Source organism: Anopheles cruzii, chromosome 2, assembly GCF_943734635.1.
Source record: "Anopheles cruzii chromosome 2, idAnoCruzAS_RS32_06, whole genome shotgun sequence".
Taxonomy (NCBI): domain Eukaryota; kingdom Metazoa; phylum Arthropoda; class Insecta; order Diptera; family Culicidae; genus Anopheles; species Anopheles cruzii.
The window spans coordinates 22,645,463-22,665,195 of NC_069144.1; the positions used below are offsets into that span (position 1 = coordinate 22,645,463).

Genomic DNA, 19,733 nt, shown 5'->3' on the forward strand with positions numbered 1-19,733 from the left:
AACCCAACGGTTCGCAAAAGCGCCCCCGGGTTCGACGGGGCAATAATCGTAAAAACATAACGAAACGAAGCAATGTGCTGTGTGTGATGTTATATTGCCGGAGTTCGGGTTTCGGAGAGGGCCGCCAGTGATGGTTGGAATAAAAATCCCACCGATTAGCATAATTATTAACATTCGACGTCTGCCGCCGGGGCCATCGTGGCCGCCCGGAGTCCTTCCCGCCCCGTGCGCCGTTTACGATGCGGTGCAACCTTCGACGGACCCCGACGGAACGTTTTTTTTTTCGTTTCATTCCTCGTGTTTTTCGGCGGATTCCGAACTCCCAGTTGATACTGTGACGGTTCGGCTCATCGGAAGCAACCTAAGCAAAGCAAAGCCGGGCCCGAAAAAAAAGGTTCGCTCCAATAAATTATCAAATCCTTTTCGGTGGAGCAGACAAACGCCAGATGAACCGCCAACGGTCGCCTGGATCGGGCAGCTAGGGCCTGGGGTCGCTGGGCTGGAGCCAAGGTGGAATTCCCACGATAGTCGTGCTCGGAGATTGATGAAAATTGGGATGAAAAAGGGCTTAGATTGTAAATCTAGGCACATTATCAACCCTCTGAGTGATGGTTCTGTGTGATAGGATGGCCGTCGGTTCAACCGTGGCCAAATTTAATCGAACGAAGGCGCACGAGCATAGAAATCGTGCCAGATAAAAGAAACCATCATTTTATTGTAGAAACCCCCATAAAGACGTGGGGCCAGAACCTAACTAGCTGCTGGTGTGCCATTTTTGTGCAGTTGGAAAATCTATATATATAAAAGAGTACCGCGTCATTGTTATATTCTTCAGAACTCAAGAACGGCTGAACCGATTTGGCTGAAAATTGGTGTGGAGGTAGCTTAGATCCAAGGGGGTAACATAGGATACTTTTTATAATCCAATCGCGTCACAATGAAGCCACAATACGCACAATGTGTTTTTCTCCCCCCCCCCCCTCCCCTTTCCCCATCCAAATAAGGTCGACGCGATCTCTCCCGCTGAGGCGGCATCGACAAACGATAGACAGAGAGCGAAACAGCACGCAATTGTCTCTCTCTTGCGTATGCTTACACTCTCTCTCACGAACGCCGAATAGTTTGGCAAATTGTCAGCCAGTGAGAGAGTCTCAAGTTATTCTCGCGAACCACTGCGAGCAATTGTTTAGCGACAAAGGCCAGAATTCTCGCAGTTCGACAATTCGACGGCTCTCATATCTCCTTTCATCCTTCGCGTCGTAAAAAAATTAACGTGCGTGGAAATAATATTGAATACATTATTTTTAAGCACTTTCTTATTTCGATGAGTAATTTTAATCGTAGGGAAACATTTATCAGTAAGTATTTACTTAAAAATAGTGAAATTGTACCGTACAATGGTACACTACAATGGTCCATTGTACCGTACTGTGTCCAACCATTGTACCGTACCGTGTTTCATTTGAGATGGGTTCGAATGTTTGGATTTTTGTTTGTTTGGGAAAAGTAATGAAGGGTTAAATTCGTGTCAATTCCAGAAATCCTGATCTTGAGATAAATGAGGAGATACCAGCTTACAGTTAAGATTGCCAGCGCCAAAACGTGAAATGAATGACGCATATAATCGAGATGTTTGGTGCATGTTGCGAGAAGTTTTGGAGGCGCAATGATTTTAGTGTCCTCAAATTTCCGCCAAACACTGCCAGTAATTCCAAGATCAGCTGACGAAATGAAGTTCTTCTCTTCTTATTGGACAACGACCGCTGAACGGTTTTAGCCTGCACCAACCAGCGACAATGTTAATCTCTGATACTCTTTCTACACGTTCGTTTTTACGGGCCGGATTGTTAGTCCCGCGCCAACCCCTCTGGAACGCCGGAATCGGGAATCGAACCCATGGCCAGCTGCGATACAGGGACGAGCGTTACCGACTGCTCCTATCACCGGGGGCCCATTGCCTCTGGGGCGAAACAGAGTTCGCCGGGCCTGCTAGTAATAATATGAAATAGGTGAATTTGGGCACCGCGAAAACAAGTTTTTGCACAAAAACAAACAGCACCAAGCAAAATCATTTCTCCACATGGAACTGATAAGTTAGAGACCCTTCAAATTCGTGTGGACTCGAAAATTTACTTAAACCTTTTTTATCAGGTACCTTCAAGTCATCGTACCTGAAGGCAAACAACTCATTGGTGAAGATTTTATCCTACATCAGGACAATGCTCCAATCCGCAAGGCTAAAATAGCACTGCAGTACCACGAAAGCCAACATATTCATGTTTCAGGCTATCCACTATCCACTACAAGGCTCAGACTTGACCCCTATCGAAATGTGGGCATGTAGCATTAGTGAAACATAAAAAAAAAGGTATTTATAGTGCAACGCCGTTCTGTCTCGGAAAATGAATATTTAGCTTAACGTCTAAGTACATGTGTGTACTACCGAAGGAGAAGCTTTACCTACACTTTTCGAGATGTAGTCGGTGTTGCTTACGGATGTGGCAAACAATTCCAAAAGTGTGCGCAAGAATTAAGAAGTGCAAATTTTGGCGCCCCAAACGGTAATCAGAAATCGGAGAAGCTGTCAGTTATGTGATCACTACCCGTAAAATATCGTTGGAATTCGGTTCGTTGATATCCTGTGTTCTGGTAAGTATTTAAAATTTCGAGCAAAAAGCAAGCAAGAATTTACACTGACCAAACGTACTCGATATCGTTATTGGTACACATTTGTTTGCAGATAGAATTTGCTTCAAACTGCAGGAATTAGTACACTTTCCACATTCACACTTAACTTCTAAAGACTACTATCAATTCTATACTAAATAAATCCAAGTAGATAATAATATTCTTTTGATATGCGAACATAAGAATGTATTTTGAGCGCCATAATACTCACTAGTGACTAAATGGAGCTAACATCTGTGACGATAGCTTTGTTTACCAGAAGTTTTGCTGATTTCAAGACTTGCAACTTTACGGCCAAGCAGTGTACTTCAGGTACTTCTCACATCCAGTAAAATAGTTTCAATCCTTCTAAGCGAATCCTTCGAATGTTGGGCACTTTATATCTTCAACTCCGTCGATGACAGGCGTAGTGTCCAAGCGAAGAATTCCCCCTCGGGTTCGGTAGTCTTTTTCGCGTTGGGATCAAAGATTCTTCCTGATCCCTGACTTTTGAAGAAGAATTTCCCAAACATTTTTTTTTGCACCCGGTTCGGTACGGATGGCCTGTAATAAGGTAACTTTTGCTCGCCCTTTTTTGGGGAGGACGCCTCAGGGACGACCTTTGCGGTGGGTCCGAGGGTAAGGAGCAGCTCATTAATAATTCATTAAATTTCTTACACCCACCCTTCGGAGCTCTACCATCCCCCCCTGGCCGGGTTTTCGAACAATCTTCGGACAAAGAAAGGCGAACGCCACCGGAGCACTCACCGTGGGGAGTAGGAAGTGGAGAAAAAGAATACCGAAACAACATCCCACGGCAAAAGTTATTCCACCAAGTCCTAGTCCTTCCACTCCAAAGTCACCCCACCGGACCGGATGGTGGCCATTTACTTACTCCTCGACGGATGCCTGCCCACCCGGACCAACCCCCGTTCCAATCAGCCCGAAAGGGTTGTGGCGGTCTGGCGGACTGGGGAACGCTTCGGGACGGATCCGGTTTCGAGGACAAAAAGAGGAACTCTTCGCTTCCGCCAAAACCAAATCCGGCCAAGTTTTCTACCTCTCCCCACACCGAAGGTATTTCCCGTGCCGGGTAAAAAAAAGAAAGATAAAAGTGATAAAATCCCTTCCCGCCGAGTGCTTCCGTTCGTACCTCCGGTCTCTGGTGACCTTTTTCCACCGTTGGTCGGTTGGGCAGGGGTTTCAGATAACAAACTTCTTCTTACGGTGCTTCCTGGTCGGCCCGGTGTGTCCTGTGCGCCCTGTCGTTCGGCCCCAACAACTTCGAGCTACTTCGAAGTCGAGGGCTTCCGGTTCCCGGTCACCACGGTCGGGGCTCCGTTCTGTTTCGTTGCCATTTGACATCCGCCACCACCGGGCGTCTCCATTTGCGGATAATCTTTTGATTTGCGGCACCGCACAGTGGGTGCACCGGTACTGGGCCGAATGGCCACAATCGGGACAACCTGGATGTGAGTGCTCGTGACACTTGATTTAGTATGTTTAGTACATCATGCAACAGAAGTCTTAAATGGTTTGTACCACAAACGAACTATTTTGGGCGTTGGAATGGAGGGCCTATTGTTGTCAATGATTACTGGCAGCTGCATAATCCCAGTGTAATCTGAAAGACGTGGAAATTCCTTGCTGAATGATCTCTGATCTTAAACGTATCATACTTTAAGAATAGAATTCTTGAGAAGTCCCTTAAATTTTACATTTTCGACCAGCAGCATGGCCTGGTCCATTCTGAACTTCCTAGTAGAGTTTCTCTACTTGATGACTCTTTGCTGTACGTATGAAAATGTTTCGTCACTTATTTACTTGAATATGTCCCTTCATCAATATCGTAGTGTCGATTTACTTTCATGCCTTCATAGTAACTGGTTTTTATTTTCATGAATCAGTTCCTATAAGAGTTACCTGTGTCTGTTTTTGGTCAATTATTCTTCGTTCTACTATTAGTTTTAAGATAGTCCTGTAAGTTGTCAACACATAAATAAATGAAAGAATTTTTCGGATTGAATTTATCGTTCAAATAGCGTTATGTTGTGTTCAAACAATGCATTTTCATGAGCAGAGTGTTAAAACAAATATTTTTCACGGACATTGCTGAATCATCCTGATTTTTTCCTTGAGCTTTTGTGGTCCCCACTTCCCAACGACTGTCCCATGGTGCGGTTGGCATAAGTTAGCGTTAAGACATTACTTACTTCGCAAAGGCTCCTCGGAACGGTTCGGTTCGGTCCGTCGGTCGCTCGGTCCGGGAAAATTCGGCCCGGGTTCCGTGCATAAATGTTCCCGTTTCCCGCAAACCGCACCGTTCCGGGTATCCCCGTTCTCTGCTGTCCGCTCTTCTCCACGGCCAGGAATCTACCTTCCTCTCGCTCGGCCGTACGAAGAAGGAACCCTGTAGAGGGCGAGCAGAAATCAGTGGACAAGATAACGTCGCGATTCTCCCGTCGAGGGCGCAGCGGCCGGCGGGAAAACGCATCAATTTTCACGTCCACTTTCGTTTCGCTCTTCATCATTTCAAGCCGCCCCCCGCCACGTAGCCACCCGTCGGGGGTTCCTCGCCCGTCGGCCCGTGCTCGCGAAACTCGACACTTCGTAATCTCCGCCAACGGATAACTTTTTCTGCAGGGCCGCCCTCCTCCACGTAGCCACTTCCGGGCAGTTTCCGCGGCCACAGACGGTGGCCGCGAAGGGGCTCGGTGGAGGAGAGGTGAAGAAGATTATAAATCAAGTTGAAACTTGGGTGTTGGGCGGGAGCGCGTGGAGAGAGTTTTTCCCGCTGTCCGCGGCAACGGTTCGCCACTTTCGCCCGCGCGTTGTTGTCCTGCCAACGCCTCGACCCCTTGTTGGGTACCCTCGCTTCCGCCCGCGGTGCCAGTATTTCGACAAATTTTCCCCACCACCACACGCCACATGCCGCACGCCACATGCCGCACGCCGGAAGTCAAGTTGGTTACCGGCGTCCCCTTTGTGTGCGGGATTCAATTAAACTTGTTTTCCTTACTCATTTGCCGGCGGGCCCGCCCTGCTGCCGTCCCGAAAGGGTTCTGCGAACCTCCCGGACACCACCCGGACACCTCGTTTTGCCCGTCCCGGGTGAATTGACTTTTCGAACTTTCCTACACTTTTGTCGCTCCCGAAGCTGCTCGTCTTTTTTTACCCGTTTTTGTGTCTTGAGGAAATGATCAAAATTCATTCGCCCTCCGCCGGTTGCGGCCAGGAGTTCTTCAACAAACACCGTCTTTTCGGGCGCAGCGAGAAGCGAGGAATATATTTGCGACTTACAACTGCGCGAAGTCGGCGAAAGGAGAGGTCTGGAGAGGAAAATGGTCTCCAAACAAGCCAAGGCTAGTTGAGTGGCCGCATTTACGCGATGTTTCAAGTGGCCGCTCAGTTATCGATTCGTTGAAGAAGGCGACAAAACTTGTTTTCAAAATGTTCAATACTTACTTGCTTACTTATACCACACACATCAAATGCTTTATAGAAATGGAAAATCAGTGGATGAAAATCGATTCAATGGATCATTCTTGCCATTTCGAAGCAGAATAAAACGATCTATGTCCTTGTCAGGGCAGTATATTGAAACTATACATCAGTTTTTAAAACTTTAACAGAAAACGACGTACCCAGAATTCTCCAACTTGGGGCGATCGATCACAACCAACGCGGTCCTGGTCCTTGTCTCTGTTCCTTCGCGCGTTCCTCTCCAAAGCACACCTCATCGGGAGTTGAACATCAACAAGGACGAACGTTAGAGCGGAGAGCAGGAGAGCGTCAGACTTGCTAACTTCGTTTCGGCGAAGAAGCCAAAACAACCGAACAAACAACCTTCTAACGCGCTGCCGGGAGGCGTTGATGCGGAAGGATGGACGGGCGCCCGGGGCGCTGCCATGCCTGCTGCCACCAACAAAGATGGGGTGTTTCTTAATTAAATTTCATGTTTAACATTCTGATGATGTTAATTTAGCAGGAAATCCAACACGCGCCCACCGCGCTCGGCGCGAACGCTCGGCTGGCGGAGCTCTCGTTAGGGCCAAAAGTTCGACTTCTCCGAGCGTCTGCCCGCCAATGCCAACGGCGACGGAAGGGACGGAACGATCCGAGAGAGAGTCGCGCTCCGTGTTTTCGCCGGTCCGATATCGGAGGACTCGGATTCGATCAGGTTGTCCAATTGGCGTTCCAGCTACGCAGCTTCTGTGCAATCGGTTTTAATGAGCAGCGACGGGTACTGGAGGAGGGAACCGCATCCGAGGTGGTTTGGCGGATCCAGCCATCCCTGGCCGTTGGCGTGGACCGTGCCAAATGAACCTCGTCCTCCAGCAGTTTCGACCGAGTTTGATCTCTTTTCCGGTTTGCTGTAGAGGGTGTGGTGATGCAATTTGCTTGTAATGGAAGAGATTGTGTCAAGTTGGCCAACTTCCGGTTTCCGAAGGTCCGTTTCCGGTCGGGCCTCGCACTCGTTTCTAAGAAGATACCTAATAACGAATTAAATTGGATTGCCAAGGCTTAGGGATTCGGTTCAGAGTTCGGAGAAGGAAATTTAAATGGAGTAGACTCCTCAAGTTCTACGTTTAAATTTAGAAACTGTCTTTTCTAGGACGTTCAATTTTGTGTTCTCTTTTGCACGTTTTGTCAGCATAGTATTCTGCGAGTTTATTAATCGCGACCATTCGGCACGGCACAATTGTGCAATAAAAGAAATTGTTTACAGCCTTGAAAGTGTCCCAATGACTTAATGACTTCCTTATGACTTTCTGCGTTGTGAGGAGCTCAAGCAGGGTTCGAAAATGTTTACACTCCTGTAAACCCTTATCTTAATCTCCCTTATCATCAGCCAACATGGTCACTCGTTATCCATTGATCAGTTTTGCTCGTTAGCATAACAGCATCTTATCAGCATGACTAGATAACTACATGTTTTAAGTAATATATTTTCTATCATATGTAGCAGAGTTTGATCGTTAGTTGAAGTTGACCTCTTTAAATCAATTCCTATTGGCAAATCTGTTTGGAAAAAACACGTTCCCGAACAGTCTACACCCCATCTAGAATTAACTCTAGACTTGAATCTCTAGTTGAGACTTGAATCTCTAGAGCAAACCTTTCGTATCATAAAAGAATGACAAGTCCATCAAATAAGTTAACTATTCGTAGCGCAGTTCTACCTGCAGTCCTCCCGGGAGTCGTAGTAATCACTACGAACCGTGGTCAGTTTTAATGATTTACAACAACGTCGTGACTGGAGAGGCACACCAAAAGTTCTGTTTACCTACCGGATTAGCAAATCGGAGATCTTCGTAATCGGAGATCGCCGTTGTGTTCAGGGGTTGCTCAACCGGAAGCTGCTCACCCCCGGCGGGAGAAACCGCCAAAGAGCGAGAACAGAAAAGGTTAAAACTAATGAACACTCTGACGTCTCCAACTACTGGGCGGGGGTCGCAACCTACGCCGGCCGTCGGCGTTACGTACAAGGTGGGCTCGGCGGCGATTATATCTGATATTTGCCAAATGAATTCATAACACCCTCGACGTCTACGCCGCCCGTGCCATTTTTCAGCCACCGCCCCGCCCCCGCCCGGCAGACAGACCCCCATCGCCCCATCAACACTCCATTATTGGTCGGCGAGGCGACCATTTGAGCAATGACCGGCACGAATCGCACAGATCTTCCGACCATGATTACCCGACGACGACCGCGACGGCGACGACGATGTAGCTCCGCCATTCTGGGCGTCGGACTGGGCAGCAATACGCGAGCCAAAGGCAGGGTGCGCGCACACAGAAGTCGTTTTGATTGATTGATGATCAATTGGGTCTTAATTTATGCGAAGTCATATGCATAATACAACCATTATACATTCACCTCGACACGGTTGTGGAGCCCAGAGTGGTTGCGCCACGATTGGCGCGGGGCGGGGGGGGGGATAACGTGGACTGTGGACTGTCCAGCCGTTCGTGATCAACCGCCCGTGGCCCGTGTCCTGCTGCTGCCGGTCCCCAACTCCACAACCTTCGCGGCGACGTCCATGTTCGTTAATTGTTTTAAAACGTTAAATCTCCGTCACCTCCGCGGGCCCGGAGCTCGCCGCCCCGCACAACCCCGGGGCCCCAGGCATCAGATCATCAGCGAGCGATCCGACGATAGCGCAGCAGCGCGACCATTCGTGCAGCGGCATCGGACCGAAAAGCAGGTTATCCGGCTGGGAGATCTTTAGCGCGCTGGAATTATTCATAAGACATCGGATCGTGGCCGGAGGCCGGCGGCCCGCACTCACTCAGACTTGACGTTTCTCCGGCGGTTCGCGCGGCCCATTCTCTAATAGATTTACATCTTTCATTAGGCAGGGAATCCCGTCGCCCCTTTCCAGGTCCGCTCGCTGCTCCGCGATGATCGGCGTTTTGTTGTTGTCGTCTTTTTACTCTTCTTCCAGCTTCTCTGGTTTCCTTTCTTTCCTGCGGTCGGGGTCCCCGCGGACCCACAACCGAAAACGAACGGACAGGAAACGAGAGGGGGTCCGTTTCGTCGGTGGCATTAGTCCCCGTGACCCTGTCTTTCGCCTCTCTCGCTTGCCCGATGTCTATCTCGCTTTTATGATTTAGATTCCTCTGCTCCGCACCGACCAACACCAGGTTCCGGGCACACACGGATGGAGGAGCTGCTTTTGCGCGGCGAGTCCACGGGTATTCCGATTTGCCGGCGGAATGGGTTTGGTATCTCAATTCGTTGATCAAAAGCTCATTATAAATTCATCAACGCTTGCCCGGCGAGGGGAACGTCGGTGCGCTTCGCCGCTCGTCATCGCGTCGTCTTTGTCGCCGTCGCCGTCGGCGTCTTCGCCTTGTGGACTCGTGTTCCGTGTCGTGACAGCCGCATAAGAGCTCCCGAAGAAACCGTGGCAGGGAATGGAGTGGATAATAGCATGAAGAGCAACACACCTTGAGAAAGGCTTGAGCCGACGGTCCCCTTCAAGATGCCGCGTCGCGCCTCTTGCTCCCCCGTCGAGAAGGTTCCTAATCCGGAATCGTAAACAAACGAAATCTACTCGTAGATTTCCCTTCGGCACGCTAGCGCCGCGTTCTCGCGCTGCCACTCCCGTTCTTCGCCGGCCACGCCGGCATTCCGATTCGAATCGATTTACGACGGGGCGGCCTCGGGCCGGCTCCACGCATCGTCTTCCGGGCTGAGAGGGTATCATGTTGTAGGGGTTGGCGCTCCGCTGTGTCTCCGCCGGTCCCAGGCAGGTTGGCGAAGGCGAATGGAATGGAGGCATAAATTTGTGTAGTTATTACTTAATCTCCCGGGGGCCATCGTTCGATACTTGCTCGGTGTGATCATTTGTTACGGGCTTTGCCGAGATCGGCCATCGGAAAGAGCTTACACTGCTGCCGCCCCCGGAGGGTTGACCCGTGTCCGCGACCGGCGACAGGTGGGTGGGTAAACGAGTGTGCCCTTAAGGGCGTGTGCGAAGGGAACACGGCGTAGGGCCAGACGAAAGCGAACAGAGTTAACACAATTTGTGTTTCCAGGATTAACACACTCGGATGTGCAGCTAAAGTTCACATGATTACGAGTTACGAAAGTCGGTCGATGGTTCGATTGACAAGCAAACGAACGTAAAATTGGCTTTGAGATAGAGTTTAGTTTTTTACAAAGTCCAAAAGGTCCAAAGTTACTGTAATTGTTTCCAAGTATATTTTTATTATGTTGGACAGGATGACACAATAGTTTGTAAAAAGTTTTGCAAAAAGCCACTCAAAATGTTCGAGTCATAAAAATATTAATTTGGAATGCAGATTATTAATTTGGAAAGAAACTGTTGAATTGCTTCGATCATCGATAATCGACGAAACTTTGTTCCATTTTGACAGCGAGCTTTCGTTCCGGCTGTGTTTATGTTGCGTAGTTGAACTTCAAACGTCACAACGGCTATTGAGCAGGTCCCCGGAACGCTCGTAGCGTTAAGGGCGGGAAACCGTCTGGTACGAACTGGATCTTAAGATTGGCGCGTTTAAACATGGTTTTGTTTACGATCACGCGTCCTTCAGGAAAAGACGAAGAGAAAGTAAAAGTCGGTCCAAACAACAATTCGGCTAGCGGTGAGGAAAGCAAAAGTGCTACGAATCGAGGCGCAATGTCGGATCCCCACGACGAACTGTGTCCACCGAATCCGGAAGACGATGAGCTTACGTTACCGCGCGCCAGCATCAACAAGATCATCAAGGAACTGGTAAGACACGCGGCACACTGGCTGCCCTTTTCGTTGGCGCCCAGCACAAACTCTAAATCGTTCGCTTGCCGTAGGTACCCTCGATACGGGTTGCAAACGAAAGCAGGGAACTGATACTGAATTGCTGCACCGAGTTCATACACCTGATCAGTTCCGAGGCGAACGATGTGTGCAACCAGCGGAATAAGAAAACTATCAACGCAGAACACGTTCTCGAAGCGCTCGACCGGCTCGGTTTCAAAGACTACAAGCAGGAGGCTGAAGCTGTGCTTAACGATTGCAAACAGGTAGCGGCCAAACGACGGAGGCAGAGCACGCGACTCGAAAACCTGGGCATCCCCGAAGAAGAGCTGTTGCGCCAGCAGCAGGAACTGTTTGCCCGTGCGCGGGAAGAACAGGCAGCCGCAGACCAGCAGCAATGGTACACCGTGCAAACAGCGACAATACAGAATGCGGAACTGTTTCAGAAGCAACCGTCGCAGGACGAAGACGATAGTGACGAATATTAAACGAGGAAACTGTATGAATTCGGGTGTACGTGAGTGAAGTATAGGAAAGAAAAACGGTCGGGTGTGTAGAAGCAGTGTTTATGTCCAGATTTAAATGGCCAACACATCAGTCTCGTGGCTGAGCTGCGTTTGTAGGTTGGAGAGTTTGTTCTTCAACACTTGCACACCCATCAGCACGATGTTCTCCGGCTTCAGCGCTCCGGATGATTCGACGTTGAAGAAGAATTTGTTCGGTTTCAGCTCCCAGTTGTAGTCCGCCTCATCTGAAGTGACAGAGCGCAATTAAGCAAATATAAAGCACACAAGTGGACTTGAGAATCTCACACTTATCGTCATCCAGTTCGGTGTGCTCCGATTTTGGCCACTCGTCGGGTTTCGGGTAGAGCGTGTGTCGCATCGCATTGTCCGGATCGTACTCGAAGCTTACGCCACACGTCGGATTCCATTTGGCGTGCTCCTTGCCGAACCCCTTTTTGGCGTACGCCTTCAGTTTCAACTCCTGCCCTTTGCGCAGCTTAATGATCAGGATTTCGTCCGTCCCTTCCCCATACTCGTTGTCTTCGTCGTCCCGGTGCCTGGAGGTGACGGGTAGAACGCGCGGATCACTAGATTTGAGATCGGCCGTCGTCACGTGCCGTGTGTGTTCCTCGCTACACTTCACGTCGAGCGTAAACTCGACACTGCATTCGTTACAGAAGTCCAAGCACGGGCAGTCACGGCTGTACTGCATGCGGTCGACCACCTCGTCCGAGATCAGTGGGATCAGCCCGACGCGGTGGGCCAGAAATTCGTCGGCCAAAACGGTGGTGTTCGACTCCAGCTGCACCCAGTCGATTGCAAGAGTCGGTGTTTCCGCGATGAACACTCGCCGCAGGCTGTTTGCGACACTGGAAAAGCAAAACGAGGGAACGATCAACATAACCCAACAGATCGGTGCGAACAAGGGCACTTGAGGAGATAAACTTACCTGAGCTCGGTATCTTCGACGACAAACTTTACGTTCTCATCCGTGAGCTCGGAAATAGTGACCGACGGTTGATTTGCGTACGGCATTTTGTTTCAAATTGGAGAAAAAGTTACAAATCCCTTCAAACTACGCGATTCTGCGTCCGGCAAAGTTTGCAGCGGCGTCTTCACAAAACAGCAAACAAATTTTGACATACGAGAAGGGTTGGCTTCACGGTTTTGTTATTGTGGTACCTTTTTCACCGGGCGACGAAGTGTCTATGTTTGGTAAAGGCCGGTGAGATAACGACGGACTAGTGCGATGGTTTCCGTTGTTTCGCGCGGCTTTCGTGAAGATTTGTTAGGCTTTCTGTCCAATTTCGCTGCAATTGGTTCTCCGTTGTTCGAGACGTATTCTCAGGAATGGCGAAAACAAAACTTCCAGTACATATTCTAGTAGGTACATCGGTAGTTGCCCCTTTTTGGCCATCGTGTTTTTACTAACGATTGCTTATCAATAATACTTTCAGCGGCCGCGCCACGGTGGTGGAACTGGTGGAATATACCATCGAGGTGTTGCACATCGTAAAACAGGCGTTCCTCAGTTCGAAAAACCAGCTGGAAAGGATCGGTGCTTTCTTCACACTTTACACCCTGTACTTTAAACAACCGTCGTTTATGTTCTGTAAAATACGCCTCACGCTGCCGCAGTGGCGAGCGTTTAGGGAGTTTGTCGACAAACCGTTCAACAACCAACCGCTGCCGCAGATTTCGCTCATCCTGTGGAAACTGTTCCAATCGGATGCATTCCTCTTCGTGCAGGAAGATGTCGAGCATGGGTTCGATTCGTTCATGGCGAAACGATCCACGACCGGCACGTTTGACGATAAGGAACGCCTATTGCTCCGATTAAATTCAAGCATGGAGAAGGAGCTCAGCGGATTGCATGCTCCGGATGGACTGTTGAAAGGCTTAGAAATATTGGAAATGGCGTATAACGAGATGAAGGAAAAATTGCAAGGTAAGTAACCGCAGCGCTCGGTTTATTGTATTCGGATTTCAAATTCTACACCCTTCCCTGCTACTGGCCCCATTTACAGGGCCAGTGGAAATTGCTTTTCCCAGAAAGCATACCTCTCGGTGAACAGTCCTTGCTGATTTTTCAAGCCATCACCGATTTCAAGATAATTATCGCTGCTCGATGAAACAGGAATCCAGTCCAGTTGTGGCAGCTTGGCTCGGTTGGGATCACTGGAAAAGAAGCAGTACTCACCGATGCTATAGTGCGAAGCTGGTCACATTTTGGAAAATATCTTACCCATGCATAGCAAAGCTGGCCCACATGGAGGTCATTCGAACCACGGTTTGATGCTCGGGATCGGTAGAGTTGAATATTGGAGCAAGGAAAGGGCCGGTCAGTAGGTAAATTAGATCGTCATGATGAACTGCGCCATACGGTTCAGTACCAGGATAGTAGACATGACTGTACCGCCCAACGTACGTAAACTTGTATTGATACACCGTCGTATGTCTCGAGGCGAGGGCAACCAAGCGATGCATTCCGAATCCAATCAATCCATCAGAGAAGAGCTGTTCAGGAGGCAAATGAGATCTTTTCTTTTGTTTATAATTTCGTCAAAAGACTTACATAGTTTAATCCCGTCAAAGAGTTATTCAGGGTTAGCGGCTCTTTGCCCAGAAACTTTTCCCGTAACAGACGTGTCTTGACCCTGCTTTCGGGTGTGTGTTGCTCGTAGAGAAACATGACCGGCGCTAGCGTTTCAAAATTCCGCTCCAATTCCTGTCGCAATGTCTCGTTGCGCAGAAAATCCACAGCCGGTCCGGCGAACTCGTCCTTTGTAATGCCGGCCATCAGCGGTACCTTCATAAAGTCTCCCTTCCGGAACGCTTCCGTTGGATTGCGGTCCAGAAAGCGCTCCTGGCCAAAGTCTGGCTCAATTATTGGCTTCCACAGCAGAACCGGGTTCCAGGACAGGACAAACATTTGCTCCAACGTGTTGGAGAAATCCTCCGACGATTTTTGTCGCAAGCATTCAAGCATGACCGGTATCGAGTGGGTGTCGCAGTCGAGTAGATTGGCCTGCTTCTGAGCTAGGTCCAGTTGATGGTTTGGTACCTCCCACTGAGCCGCCGGCGAACCGCTCATAATGATCGCCCGATGAAACAAGCCTTTCGACATAGGTGATATCAGGTGTAGCCCGGTGCTCATTGCACCGGCACTGTATCCCATAAGCGTCACCGAATCGGGACGACCGCCGAAGCTGGCAATATTGTCTCGTACCCATCGAAGCGCAGTTGCTTGATCTTTAAGTCCCATGTTGCCAGGACATTCGGCAGTGCCGGTACTCATGAAACCGAGCGATCCCAGGCGATAGTTGATCGTGACGAACACGACCGGATGATCCATAATGGCGTGCGGTCCAGCGAAGGTATTCGATTGTCCCGAAAGCGAATAAAAGCCTCCCGGATGCAGATACACAAGCACATCGCGCGGAATGATCCGTATCAGCTCCCCGGGAATTGTCGGCGTGTAGACGTTAATGCGTAGACAATCTTCCGAAACCTTGTACGTTTCGTTCATGAACGGCTGCGGACACATTGTGCCATCTTCCGTGGCATCGTATGTTCCGTTCCATGGTTCCGTTATTGGCACTGGCGCTTGGAAGCGCAACTTTTTGGTAGGAGGTTTGGCGTAAGGAATTCCACGGAAGGCATAAAATCTCGCTCCCAAACGTGACTCCAGCACTGACCCTTCAATTGCTCCGAGATGAGTATGAACGATCGCTGGAACCGGGGATGGCGTGCATGATATTTCCGATAATATTAGTGCAACTATAACCAAAATACTCGTTTTCATTTTATAAAACTACCACGGTTCGCATTCGTGTCTGGAAATGGACTAATGTTCAGTCGCTTCAATTTTCGGTTTTTATATTACTCACCCGAACATCACACACGAGTTAGTCGTTGTGCAATCGGCAAGTTCCCGTGGGGGGATTTTTGTTGTTTTAGAACTCCCGCAGTTAATTATTCATCATCAAATGGTAGCGGTGTGATGTTTGAATGTGGTGGGGCACTCTGCATAATTTGAGCGTAGTCTAGACCGTTAGATACGAACCATTTCAATTAGTTTTTGCATGATTTGTCATTTGTGATCTATCAATGGGCTTTAGTTAGTCTTAAGTGGAGGTTAGTGTGGAGGTTATCGAATTTGGGGAAGTTAAAAGATTTTTTCAAGTCTGGTAGCATTGTAAGAACTGTTGTTTTGTTGCATGAGCATAGCATTTATTCCGCTAGTGCTTATTGGTAGGAATTAAAATCACGCTAAAAAATGTTAGTTGTCCAAAAAGGTTATTGATTTTAGAAAAAACAGTTTTGGCATTTCTACTGGATTCTCTTAACAAATTTTCGATTAATACATATTGTTTTCGTCCAATTTTTGACCGATGGTGGTTTAGATTTTTTTAATGTGCGTTGTCTGCGTTGTTTGAATACATGGTATGTTTTTCACCGGGTCAATCCAGGGTTAACTCCGTCTGTCTGCAACTGTCAAATTTCAATTAAAGTTCTCATCAAAACAAATCACACCAGATTTAGGGGAGTTTGCCTTTTTTCGCACGGATCGTTTTAACAATGTCGGAAATAGTGTTCGATCCGCGTGCGTATTGCAAAATAATGCTGCACGCCGCCAAGTACCCTTATTTGGCCGTCAATGGATTGTTGGTGGCAGAAACCGGGAAACCTGGCACGATAGTGGATGCAGTGCCCCTGTTCCATCAGTGCCTTCACGTGTCACCGATGGCCGAAGTGGCCCTCGTTCAGGTACGTCCATCTCCATTTTCTCGGTGTTTTTAAAATACTATTGCTACACAGTCCTTCCTTCGGTATTCTATTTTTAGGTAGAGGCAAAAGCCGCCAGAAGAGGTCGCCAGATTGTGGGCTACTACGTGGGTTCCGATAACTTTCTGGACAATCGCTTCGAACGGGCACCGGGAATCCGGATTGCGGACAAAATAGCGGAAAACTGTGCCGATGCATGCGTGGCCGTGATTGACAACACGGCCGTTACGATTAACATGCAGTTCCCGGCGTTGCGCATGTGGCAACATCGGGATAACCGTTGGGTAAAGGCGAGATGTCTGGTGGACAACGAGCGCGTGACGCTCGATGCCGTTTCCCGATTGCTGCAGCGTGGCGCGGCCAAGGAGCTGAACGACTTTGACAACTATCTGGACAACACGCAAAACGACTGGGACAATGTGCATTTGAATGTCGATTTGAAGCAGATTCTAGCAATGTATTAGATGCCGCGCTAGGTTTTTTGTCACCTTTACTTTACGTACCAAATACGAGGAAAATATATTAAACGGATCCAGTTTGAAGAGAACTAGTAAAATGGTGCCTGGTTAGAGTATTTATTTCAAATGTCACAATGCATGCACAAAAATGTCTAATTGAACATTTGGAAGTTTGATCCTGCGAATGACCCACCCGATCACCTGGTATCGCCAAAGTGTATCGCGCGTGGCAACATTTGCAGAGATTTAATAATAAACCAAAGGATTTGAATCTCTAAAACTAGGTGTTTATGTACGCTCCTAATGGTGCAGCTTGTTGACAAATCTGTTCCATGAATAAGAAACCGATTCGAAGGCGAAACTCGCCGCTACAACCTACACACTGCACACGGAGCAGCACCGCTGACGGTTCTTCTCAAATTCATCCTTTTTTTTCGTTCTTTGCATTTTGCATATTTCTCGCGAAACCATCAGATGGCGAACCATCTTCATCTGACGCAATCGCAGGTGACAAAATACCGCAATCGACGCTAATGGAAAGCCTACGCAGCGATTTCGACTTGCTGGTGGTCAAGACGGACGGCGCCACAGACGCTGGGACGGAACAGAACGACCCGTCAGAACAGAGCGAGGGGGTCTCGCTCGAGAGCGACCCGCTGGGACAAGGTAAGATTGGCGACAAGCGATACAATATACGCAGGAAAGCATACAAGACTACGGTTGCGGCGAAGAAATTTCAAATCGCTGGCCAACCCACCGACGACGCTGATCCGGAGGAGCCGGATGCGTCGTCCGTCGGTGAGGCGATTCCGACCGCATCGCATGATCGTACCTTCAAAAATGACCGTGGTCGATCACGGTTCGGTTTTAAAGAAAAGCATTCCCTAAGGTGAGTAAGATCTTGACTCTCCGCAACGAGTACGGATGCATCCTAAATTGTGTTTTTATTTTTAGTGAAAATGATAACCTGGACATCTGATGCGGAAGTTGCCATTCGGATGGGGCGTGAAATTGTTTCTCGAATAAATCGAACCTATGTAATAAAGATCCTCAACTAGCTATCGCTTCATCTAAACTTAGTTAATTGGTTGTCTTAAAATAAAGTCGCAATTTTCAGTAAGATTCCGATCATAGGCCGTAATCGTCATTAGAGATCAACTCGGGCCGCTCAACATAAATGGTTCGTCACGCCGTATTCGACCGATCGGCGTCCGTAATGGTCGGTATTCTTCCCATTTTATAGTGTTTACCTTGTGCTCTTTCGTCCATTTTGGGAGGGCAGTCGATTGGCCGTGTTACTTTCAGCTTCGGTGCCGATCGTTTTAATCGATAAATTCTGCACTCAATTTCCTGGGCCCGTTGGGAAGGTTTCACCGCGCAGAACAATGTGCCAACAAATTGACTCGTCAGCCCGGGTCGTGACGAACGCTTTAACACCCCGTTGGGAGTTTATGGCCTTAACGCTGCATCGCCGAGCTGCGTACTATTAATCTTCGTTCAAGGATTGGCGTGCACGCAGACTCGATCACACCCGAACACACGATCTCGAAAGTAGCTGGCATCCGCGGGTGAGAAGGATATGTCCACCTACGTGGCGTAGCTCTAATATATTGCGCCGAACCTGGTGCACATTTCGAGAAATGGTTCCGTGCTCTACCAGCGTCCAAGCGTTTGTGTTGGGCGAGCGAAAGTGATGTCATGCACATCACCGGCTAGCAGGGCCCCCAATGAGTTATGTGCCCTGACCCGGGTTCCGCTAGGGCTATCAGCAAGCGAGAAAGGAGTGCGGATCTCCCGGAAGAGTACGCGAGGCCTGGGCCACCTGGGCGACTTTCGTGCATCACCTGCGGCGATCGGCACCGGGCGTCAGGATTAGTGTCGCGTGCGTCGCGTGTATCTCTAACGAGCGGGGCACGTTGAGCGTGGCCACGAATGAGTTATTGTAGTAGCCTATAGGCCTTTTTTAAGCCAACGATCTGAACCATCCGAACGATGGCATGGATTTATTGCGCTTGGCGCCTTCTAAGGCGCGTATTACAGGATTAGAGCGATTGGGACGCGGACGCCATCCAGGAAGCCATGTTTACGATCGAACCAAGAAGGATTAATCAATTTTATGATCATGCCTTCCGCTCCTTTTTCGGGGCATCGTGTGTGTTTTGTTGTTGGCTGTTTTGTTTTCCGTACGATCTCGTTCGTCCTCGGCCCGCAATCGACACTTTGTTCCGCGAATCGTTTTCGGTGAAGTCTTCATTTGGTCGCGCACCACCATTCCGGGGAATAGTTTCACGTGGTGTCATATTCTCGCCACCAAATGTGTGCGAGCTGCTGGTGAGTGAGAGATCGCCGATCGCGCCAGCGCGATGAATGATTTGGGGTGACCACCGCATCTTCCATGGCTAAGGCTGAGGAAGCGGCCACCGCCAGGTGGTGGTGTGTAATGGCTGTGAAACCTGAAACTGCTCGATGATTCGCACGGAGAAGGTGGTTTACGCCTGCCTGTTGTAAGCTGACCTATCCTCTTCCGAGCGTAAACGACGCCATTTAAATGCTAATGGACGAGTCCGCCGCCGGCCGCTGCCCGCGTGCGTTCCACGGTGGTTTGCGGTTTCTTCGGTTCGGCGAAACGATTTATTTATTGGCTCAATCAATTTATTGCGCCCACCGATCGATCGGTAGGCCATTCATTGATAAAACACCGCGCTTGGTGTGGCATGCGGGCGGCACGACCAATTTATGTGGTGCGAGCGCGATCCGCCGAGCGGACGAGCCTGTCGAAACGTTGAAGAGATGCGCGATCCCATAAAGTTGTCAGACAGGCATCACATAAAACAAACAAATTTCATGTACGTTGGGGCCAGCATTGGGTCGTCATGCGGTTTGATATGTTGCCTCCGCTCTCTTGGAGAGGTGTCACCATCACGACGTGCGGCTGCCCACGATGATTAGCATTCACTTTTGGGATCCGGCTTAAGAGGCAGCGTCGAAGCGTGAACGGGGCCGCTTGAGGCCCGATTGTTCCGGAGGTTGTCCAGCCAAGTGACGCA

The 19,733-nt window shown here is 49.1% G+C and overlaps 4 protein-coding genes across 4 annotated transcripts; 3 read left to right on the plus strand and 1 right to left on the minus strand.

The window, feature by feature from the left end:
• The first annotated feature begins 10,760 nt into the window (after positions 1-10,760).
• Positions 10,761-11,422, plus strand: LOC128267914 (protein Dr1). The gene is made up of 2 exons (XM_053004868.1): positions 10,761-10,913; positions 10,988-11,422. The coding sequence occupies exons 1-2, from the start codon at positions 10,818-10,820 to the stop codon at positions 11,420-11,422; spliced, it is 531 nt and encodes a 176-aa protein (XP_052860828.1). The 5' UTR covers positions 10,761-10,817.
• Positions 11,423-11,510: 88 nt separating this feature from the next.
• Positions 11,511-12,534, minus strand: LOC128267510 (DNA-directed RNA polymerase II subunit RPB3). The gene is made up of 3 exons (XM_053004360.1): positions 12,390-12,534; positions 11,747-12,309; positions 11,511-11,685 (listed from the first exon to the last, which is right to left on the minus strand). The coding sequence occupies exons 1-3, from the start codon at positions 12,473-12,475 to the stop codon at positions 11,513-11,515; spliced, it is 822 nt and encodes a 273-aa protein (XP_052860320.1). The 5' UTR covers positions 12,476-12,534; the 3' UTR covers positions 11,511-11,512.
• Positions 12,535-12,689: 155 nt separating this feature from the next.
• LOC128277646 (uncharacterized) lies at positions 12,690-17,736 on the plus strand. Its single transcript, XM_053016135.1, has 4 exons — positions 12,690-12,823; positions 12,898-13,388; positions 17,161-17,575; positions 17,641-17,736. The coding sequence occupies exons 1-4, from the start codon at positions 12,690-12,692 to the stop codon at positions 17,663-17,665; spliced, it is 1,065 nt and encodes a 354-aa protein (XP_052872095.1). The 3' UTR covers positions 17,666-17,736.
• LOC128277647 (ER membrane protein complex subunit 8/9 homolog) lies at positions 15,982-16,770 on the plus strand. Its single transcript, XM_053016136.1, has 2 exons — positions 15,982-16,210; positions 16,288-16,770. Exons 1-2 carry the CDS (start codon positions 16,022-16,024, stop codon positions 16,690-16,692), a joined length of 594 nt encoding a protein of 197 aa, XP_052872096.1. The 5' UTR covers positions 15,982-16,021; the 3' UTR covers positions 16,693-16,770.
• Positions 17,737-19,733: the final 1,997 nt, after the last annotated feature.

What these genes read in the sequence shown, in the direction of transcription:
- LOC128267914 (XM_053004868.1), top strand. Translation starts at nt 10,818, where the DNA reads ATGTCGGATCCCCACGACGAACTGTGTCCACCGAATCCGGAAGACGAT. An exon ending in ACAAGATCATCAAGGAACTG is followed by an intron (nt 10,914 to 10,987) that starts GTAAGACACGCG and finishes CGCTTGCCGTAG; the next exon opens with GTACCCTCGATACGGGTTGC.
- LOC128277646 (XM_053016135.1), top strand. Translation starts at nt 12,690, where the DNA reads ATGGTTTCCGTTGTTTCGCGCGGCTTTCGTGAAGATTTGTTAGGCTTT. An exon ending in GATGAAGGAAAAATTGCAAG is followed by an intron (nt 13,389 to 17,160) that starts GTAAGTAACCGC and finishes CGAAACCATCAG; the next exon opens with ATGGCGAACCATCTTCATCT. An exon ending in AAAGAAAAGCATTCCCTAAG is followed by an intron (nt 17,576 to 17,640) that starts GTGAGTAAGATC and finishes TTTTATTTTTAG; the next exon opens with TGAAAATGATAACCTGGACA.
- LOC128277647 (XM_053016136.1), top strand. Translation starts at nt 16,022, where the DNA reads ATGTCGGAAATAGTGTTCGATCCGCGTGCGTATTGCAAAATAATGCTG. An exon ending in CCGAAGTGGCCCTCGTTCAG is followed by an intron (nt 16,211 to 16,287) that starts GTACGTCCATCT and finishes TTCTATTTTTAG; the next exon opens with GTAGAGGCAAAAGCCGCCAG.
- LOC128267510 (XM_053004360.1), bottom strand. Translation starts at nt 12,475, where the DNA reads ATGCCGTACGCAAATCAACCGTCGGTCACTATTTCCGAGCTCACGGAT. An exon ending in GTCGAAGATACCGAGCTCAG is followed by an intron (nt 12,310 to 12,389) that starts GTAAGTTTATCT and finishes TTGCTTTTCCAG; the next exon opens with TGTCGCAAACAGCCTGCGGC. An exon ending in CGAACTGGATGACGATAAGT is followed by an intron (nt 11,686 to 11,746) that starts GTGAGATTCTCA and finishes CTGTCACTTCAG; the next exon opens with ATGAGGCGGACTACAACTGG.